The following is an 8,368-nucleotide window of genomic DNA, read 5'->3' as shown; positions in this document are numbered from 1 at the left end:
CTCCAACCCCACCCACCCCCCAAGCCCCTGCCACCCCTCACCCACCCACGCCCATGCTCATCTGGATGCGCCCTTAAAGTTCTTACAGTTCTATCCTACTGCACCCAATGGGAGTTTTGCCATTTACTTCTATGCCAATAAGATCAGGTCCCAAGTATTGTGCCAATTATCCCAGTATCTCCCAGACATCACTAGAACATGCAAAAGAACCTAAAGTTTCACTCCTGGTAGATTGGTTGCAAATGGCTGAGTGTCAGATCACAGCTCGAGAAATGCTAAGAATCACTAGTCCAGCCATCTGATGCCCAGGAGAAGGTAAAACAAAAGGAAAGGAATAAGTAAAGCATGCTGTGGTCTTAATGCTAGGCACTGTCTCTTTTACCTGTGTGAATGCCCCTGCCTTTCACAGACTTGGGGAAGAGGAGATCCAGGCTGTTATACAGAACCTGAACCTCTTGGCTCCATGATTAGCGAGCCATTATTGGAAACAGGTTCTGGGAAAGAGGCCAGAAACAACAGTGACAAGAGGGTAGGATTTATACATGAGAAGGCAGAACTGAGATTAGTTGACTGAAAAGGAAAAGTTAGAAATGATCTGACTGAAGAGTCCAAAATGATGAAGAGCCTAGGTGACATCCTTATCCTCTCAGGCCTACAACAGGACATAAGACAGACTTGTAAAATTAAAACATAGAAAAATGTAGAATAAAAAAAACATTTACACAGCATAAGTTACAGCCATCCTACAGAACTAGTATGAAACAAAACACTGTACAATGAATGGACACATGGTCTGCTCCAGTTTGGTAGAAGATGGGACAGTGGACCACAGGCCAGTTACCTGATACTATATCATTCCCACCAGGCAAGGGAATCAGCTTCTGGCTCTTGCCCTACAATATGGACCTTCACAGAAGTGATTTTACCTTCTTATGGGTGGCCTTGGTTCGAGGCAGCAGGTCAACATCCAGTGTAGGTACAGAATGCTTGTATTTGTGTACAAAGGCTTGAGACTCCTTCCTGTCTTTGTCTATAGCAAGAAGAAAGAAGAATGGAAATACTAAGGGACTGATGCCAAAGCAATACAACCAGAGAACATTTCAGCTGAACTGGACATGAGGCAGCCTGCTCCCCCTTTCTGTTCTATTATGTCTTGTAACTGACTTTGGAACACAGAGGTGAAAAGGAACACAGCGTATCTCACTACTACAAGATATTAAATAAGGGATCATCTCAAAGAAGTAAAAATAGCAAAGGTGATATCATGGTTATATATCAAATGAGAAATATTATGTTTAGGGGAAATTACCTTTCCTTAACTTAAAGAAAGGATGGTCTTGTGACTAGAAAATCTGAGTTCTGTAAATGGCAACCTGCATGAACTGGGACAGGTCACCTGAATGCACGTTGCCTCAGTCTCCCCAACAACTATTTCCCTACCAAGGTGCTCAATTACTGCAATGATGTGTGCCACAAACATCAACTGAAAAATAAATCCATCAAAATCTTCTGCTCTTTGTAGCACAATCACACTTTATTTGTATTCCAGGTTTCTGAGGGCTCCTTAAACCAAATCGGTGAGATTTGCTGGTTAGTTATGTTCTAATCAATTTTACTGCTTGAGTCCACACCGTCAAGATATCCACCCAGTATTCACTGTAGTCTTAAATCTGCAGACACTTATGTCCCTGAACAGCCCCAGTGAACCTAATAGGACTTTTCATGGGCTTCAAGTTAAGCCTGGGTATAAATATTTGGAAGATCAGGACCTAAATTCCCCACACCTTTCCCAAGAGATTCAATGGACTCAAAACTTGGGATGAATTCTCTGCAAGCAAAGTAAACTTTGTTTCGAAGTCCCAGTCAAGAACCCAGAGCTATATCCAAGATGTGAAAAGATGAACTGTTGGTACATTCAGAATCTTCCAAACGTATGGCAAATTAGTCTTTTTGATATCCCAAGTGCAAGACAATACTGAGTGCTGCTCAAGATATTCGTGGGTTTTATACCCCAGTCTGGATAATCCCAACAGAAAATGTTTTAATCTGAGACTCCACTGGGAAGGAAATATGAGTATACCCAGTATTAACTGGCAGGAAATATTCTAATCTGGAGCTCCTTAACATGTATTCATCTACCCAGCAATGATGCCCAAACTATGTGCATATAAAACATGTGTGCCTCTGTCCGTGGCTGCCTGGTAGTGCTTTTTCTCTCTTCTGAAGCTCTTCTGTATTGAGTGTGGCTTTGATGACTCCAAATCTTCGAGCACCTTCAATGACAACAACACAAACAAAATATGGTGATGGGTGAAAGGACCTCATTCCTTTCAAAGTTATGGAGTTTAGGAACAAAAGGTTCTGTGACCCTTTCAGCAGCTACTTGAGCTTCCATCTTTTAAGTTTTCAAACAATGTAATTCTACAATCAATTAACTCTATTTTTTAATTTTCTGCAGCTCCTTCTTGTATTTTATTCCTTACAATTGCTCTTTCATTCTCTTCTCTCTAAAACACACAATTAATACATTCACTACATCCCCACCTGGAATTGCAAGGCTGCTCTAATTTTGTGGCATCATTCCACTAATTTCTTTACCACCTTTAATACAGTATATTATTAATTTCCAGTACCTAGATTCTCCCAAAAAGGACCAGGATCCTATGATTTCTGAAGCACCTACCCTGACAGAATCATGAATTGCCTAATGTTGTGTCAGGAGACACCTCTGTGCCCATGCTTTTCCTTGTTACATGATCTCTACTCACCAGGCCAATACCGTGGTATCTTTTCAAATCCAATTCAAAACGAGCGATTTTCCTGTTCACTTCCTGCATGCTGCCAATGAGGCACTCTAAGAACGAAGGTATGTTAAGGAACCTCTTTGGAGAGTATTAATAGCATAATAAACTACACAAAATTTGTACTACTACTCTTTTTTCTCTTACTTTACTTTTCCTCCCTTATATTTCTTTTCTATTTTGATCTTGTTCTCTCTTGTTCCCCAATCACCCTGTCCTGTTATCTAGTAACTCCATACTCCAAACCTTTCAGGAAAGCCCCAGTAACACCTTACAGGGGTATAGGTTGTAGCCGTGTTGGTCTGAGGACATAGGCAGACAAGGTTCTTTGGGTAAATCTGCTATCTTTTATTAGACCAACTTAAATAGTTGGAAAACAATTTTTAAGCAAGCTTTCAGGTTCAAAAGCCCTTTGTCACGCTAAGGAAGTTTCAACAGTTGATGTGTGCTCTTCCTGGATGGAATGAAAAGTAAAGCCAGAGGCTGGGCTGGTATGCATACAAGATAGGCAGTCAGTGAAGATGGAGTTTGAGGAGTCAATGGGTGAGAGACAGGCTGGATGGTAGGGGAGAAAAGGGGGATGAATAGTGGAGAAGTAACCTGGGGAGTCAGATGTCAGGCAGGTTATAATGTGTTATAAATCCAATGATTCCCGGATCTTACAGCTGCACCCCCAGAAATGTAATATATCTTATCCAATGCACAAAATGCCCTGATGGAAAATACGTAGGAGAGACCATACAACAACTGCGCACCAGAATGAACACACACTGGAAATTTATCAAAGACAAGAATACCCAACTACCTGGGGGGCCACATCTCTCACAAGAAACCACTCTCTCTCCAATCTCTCAGTCCTGATCCTCAAAGGAAACTTACAAAACACTTCCCAGAGATGAGCCTATGAATTCCACTTCATCCACCTCGTGGATACTAAAAATCATGGACTAAATATAGACATTGGATATATGTTGCACGATTTTTTTTAAAAAAACCACACGGTCTATTTCAAAATCTCAGGGAATGTTCCAGGAATTCATGAGCAGGACATGAATGATTTTGATCAAGTCAGGCTTTTTCCCCATTTTCCAGTTTTTGTCAAAAATCAAAAGGGGTAGAAGGGTGGTGAGAGAGGCCTAGATGTAGCAGATGGTAGGCTGATGGTAGGCACTTTTCTGGGTCTATAGCTCAGTCTATGTAAGCAAGGAAAAGAAGTGTGTGATCATCTAGTGTCTGCTGTTCACTATACTGGCAAAAGATATTTGAAGGTTTTTCATCCAGGCCCTGCTGGCAGGTGTCAGTCTCCTCTGCATGCTTCAAAGGCAACATCCCCAGGAATTCTCCAAATGAGGTCACTGATGCAGTGTGGTTAGCCATTTTTCCAGTGCTAAATACCAACTACTTCCTAGCAAAGGAGAAACAGACAAAGCATTTTTAATTTCCATTAAAAATTAGGGTTATCAATTAATCACCATTAACGTGTGCAATTAAGGAAAGAACCAATTCACATGCTGTTATTTTTTTAACCCGTTAATCACACACGTGGTTTTGGAACCTGTGCCTGGGCTGTCCTGCCGCACTGTTGTCATGGCTGCATCTGGGCTGCCTCTGGGGCAGCAGTGGCAGTGCAGAGGAGCCGTATGGCAGCCCAGGCGCAAGCTACAGGCAGGAGGGGGGCACACCCACACACCCAACCCCCATTCAGGGCCCTGAGCAGCTGGGCTGGCAGCGCCAGGGGTTCAGGGAAGCTGGCACTGGGCCATGGCAGGGCTGCCTGGCACCCTTGGGCACCATGGCTTGGGCTTAGGTCAGGCTGGGACCGCCTGGGAGCTCTGGCACCACTTGCCCCATGACCCATGGGTCCCTGTGCATCCCCAGTCCAGGCCCCCAGGGAGTGGTGGTGATGGTGGGCCCGCGCCCCCGCGGAGGCAGCCGCAGCTGGTGGGTGGGGGTGGGATTCCTGCAGAGCCACCTCCCCCAGCCCCCACCATGCCACCTGCCCAGCCCCAACCTGGCGCTGCTGGAGCCTTAGCTATGCCCAGTGCTGCCACCACCACCAAGCTGGGCAGAGCTATCGCCCTCCTCCCTGCACTGCACAAGCTCCTGCTGGGACCCAGTGGATCCAGTGGCTCCATGCAGGTCCTGGCAGGAGCCTAGACAGCACAGGGAGGAGAGCAGCAGCTCTGCCTGGTGCTGTGATGGCACTGGGTGCAGCACGAGCTCCAGTGATGCTGGGCTGGGGCCAGGTGTGCAACATGGTGCAGGCCGAGGGCTGCAGGAGATCGCTCTGCAGGAATCTCGCCCCTGTCTGATGGCAGCAGCTCTCTCCACAGGGGCACAGGGCTCAGGGCATGGGGCTACCACTGCTGCTGCTCCCTGGGGCCCTGGACCCAGGGATGTGTGAGGACCCATGAACCCAGAACCGGCTTCTGCCAGAGCTTCTAGCAATCCCATCCCGCCTCAAGCCCAAGCTGTGGGGTCCAACGGTGCCAGGCAGCCCCACCACGGTGGCTCTGTGTGGGTCCTGGCAGGATGCAGAATCTGGATGGCTGCAGCAGGAAGGGGGGGGGGGGGCACATCCAGGCCAAGGGCAGCTGTGTGGAGACCCTGCTCAGATTGGGCATCCTGCCAGGGCATGAGGGGGTCCCCCTCTCCCTGGGCTCCAGCCCCCCTTGCAGGCTACCCCCCTCCCCAGGCTCCAAACCCCACATACAGATCCATAACCCCCTGCACCTTCACAAATTCCCCCTCCATACACAGACTCCCCACACCCACACAAAGTACCTGCATAATTCTGAATTTTTAACTGTGCGATTAAAATCTCGATTAATTGTAACTAATTTTTTAATTACGCAACTAATTGTGATCAATTTTTTTAATCATTTAACTATTTTTTGCCTCTAAAAACAAGCACCCTTTGAGAAGTATTGAATGTTGTTCACAGTGGGTTCATACTAGAATTTCTCTTTTTGACAAAGATACAACAGACAGCCTACTTCATATGGAAACCTCAGGACTTTTGGGTAGCCCAGGGGAGAGTATCCTCTGTAGATGATTCTTCCCATAAACAACAGAAACAGCTAGACTGTATGAGACTGAAGGAGATCTCAGTAAGCTCAGGTCTTTCCAGAATACTTAACAAAGAGACTTACAGAGACTTATTTTGGGATGCCACCAATTCCTTCCCTGCCATTCTGGCTGTAGGTACTTACTATACTTTTATAATTTTTGTGACAAACCCTTTATTATAATGCAGCAGTACGTTACACACAGGAAAATATAATAAACAGGAAATACAAGATACAAGGTAAAAGAAACACTGAGGCCCAGGGTGACATTAAGTTCTCTGGCTATGTTAACATTTTAGTATAGGAGGCAAAACCCATAGTCCTTCTTTTGGCAAATGAACAACCAACCCTAGCAAAAGGTCTTGTATGAAGATATCAACAAAGATCCCTTTGATTTGGGAAAGCATTGGGATAGGAGGGAAGAACCAAAAGCTGGGCCAGTCCAGATGGTCATACAATCATAGACAATGAGGATTGGAAGGGACTTCAGAGGCGCAGACAGAAGTGACAATTTTTGCCTGATCTGGCCCCCGAAAGCAGTGTACAGTCATGACCAAACAGAAGTGCAAGGCTGCAGAGCACTTTAAAAGGGTCCAATTCCATGAAAATCTGAACCCTCATTGCATGAGGGTTCAGATGAACAGGGTCCAAAATGGAGCGTGTTCTGCAAGTTGTGTCTGCAGAGCTCCCAATGTGTCGCTGTTTTCAGAACAGGAGTGGGAGGGAAGGGAGTAGAGTTTGGGGTTTTTTCAATGGGTGCTGGGTGGAGCAGGTGGACTGGAGCCCCCCAACCACCCTACCCTTAAGTGCCAGCTGGGGAACCCCAAGAACGATCTTCCTCTGCTCCCTCCCCACTATTCTGAAAACAGTGTGGGGGCTGGGAGGGGAGAGTGGTGGTGCTAGAGACCAAGCTTCAGCAAACAGCTGGAATCCCCAACTCCAGGGCCTGACTTCTGTTTGGGTCCAGGGCAGAGGTGACCTGAGCAGGGTGCAGGGCTTGGGGCAAATCAGCCTGTGTGGCACCCCACCTCCGGACGCAAGGAAGCCAGCAGCGGATTCGGGGGGGGGGGTGTGCCAAGTAGCCGGATGTGAAGCCAATGGCAGCACAGATTCGCCGCGGCCGCTTCACCTGGCTCCGCAGGGTCCCCCCAAAGTACAGGGCTTGGGGCAGTCACCCCAATTCACCCCCCCACCCCAGGGATGGCCCTGGTCCAGGAGGATTGCTGCAACTCAGAGCGCTTCCTGCAAAGCTATATGAACTGTAACAGGGAGCTCCTGTTCTGTCTGCGCCCATGACGTCATCTAGTCCAGTGGTTCTCTACCTTTTTTGTACCAGGACCCATTTGTAAACATCAATGGCCAGTCCTGACTCAGTGCCCCTCACCCCTGACCCAATTCCCATCACCCCCAGGCCCCAACCCCACAGTGTGTGGGGCAGGAGGTGGGTGTGGGGCAGGGGTGACCCAAGCAGCCCCTTGCAGGCTGGATCTCCACCAGCCTGCACGGCAACAGCCATGGTTTTCCATTTTTCTCCTTTAAAGGAGAATCCATTTTGTTGATCCATTTTTAAAGTTTGTTTGGCCACTAAGTAGATTCGAGCACCAATGAGACTGATAGGTCTAACACGTGAAAGTCTACTGGCCTGTTACAAACTAGTCAGGGGGGACCAGCAGGCATTGGGAGAGTCCCTGTTCCCCCAAGCACTACCAGGAGTGACTAGAAATAATGGTCACAAGCTGGCAGAGGGTAAATTCAGACTAGACATCAGGAGGTGCTACTTCACTGTCAGGGAGGCTAGGATCTGGAACCAACTTCCAAGCGTGCTGGCTTCTACCTTGGGGGTCTTTAAGACAAAGCTAGACAGTCACCTTGCTGGGGTTGTTTGACCCCAGTACTCTTTCCTGCCATGGCAGGGGGTCGGACTTGATGATCTGCTCAGGTCCCTTCCGACCCTACTAACTATGAAACTATGATAATGTATACCAGCACAGAACAGAAATCAGGGTATGTGTATGTACTAAGCACTTAATCAATAAACGTGGCGTCTTGCCTTGCCCCCTCTTACAAAGGTCCTGCTCTTTATTTTCATAGATTTCATAGACATTAGGGCTGAAAAGGACCTCGGAAGATCATCGAGTCCAGCCACCCACCTGAAGGGCAAGAAGTCAGCTGGGGTCATAGGATCCCAGCAAGATAAGCATTCAATTTATTCTTGAAGGTGTTCAATGTAGGTGCTTGAACCACCTCCAATGGCAGGCTGTTCCAGACCTTGGGGGCTCAGACAGTAACGAAATTCTTCCTTATGTCTAGCCTGAAATGGTCTTGCAGTAGTTTCTAACCGTTCGACCTTGTCATCCCTTGGGGCGCTCTGGTGAACAAACGTTCCCCCAGATCCTGGTGAACACCCTGATAAACTTATAGGTGGCCATCAGTTCACCCCTGAGCCTGTGGTTTTCCAGGCTAAAGAGCCCCATAGCTCTCAGCCTGTTGTCATAAGGT

At 47.3% G+C, this 8,368-nt stretch overlaps 1 protein-coding gene across 6 annotated transcripts in view; it reads right to left on the bottom strand.

The window, feature by feature from the left end:
• Positions 1-8,368, bottom strand: part of FAM227A (family with sequence similarity 227 member A) — a 40,864-nt gene that overhangs the window by 30,260 nt on the left and 2,236 nt on the right. For 2 of the 6 annotated variants that reach the window (XM_019515191.1, XM_019515194.1), the window contains exons 2-5: positions 4,064-4,202; positions 2,769-2,854; positions 2,183-2,273; positions 927-1,030 (exon numbers count right to left, since the gene is read on the bottom strand). In XM_019515191.1, coding sequence (XP_019370736.1) covers positions 927-1,030; positions 2,183-2,273; positions 2,769-2,854; positions 4,064-4,178 — 396 coding nt within the window. In that variant the 5' untranslated portion in view covers positions 4,179-4,202. The other 4 variants (XM_019515192.1, XM_019515193.1, XM_019515197.1 and 1 more) reach the window with 3 other exon arrangements.

This window comes from Gavialis gangeticus, unplaced genomic scaffold, assembly GCF_001723915.1.
Source record: "Gavialis gangeticus isolate Ggan-Ray unplaced genomic scaffold, GavGan_comp1, whole genome shotgun sequence".
Lineage (NCBI taxonomy): Eukaryota > Metazoa > Chordata > Crocodylia > Gavialidae > Gavialis > Gavialis gangeticus.
The sequence above is the reverse complement of the archived record's forward strand: the minus strand, read 5'-3'. Positions and strand labels throughout refer to the sequence as shown.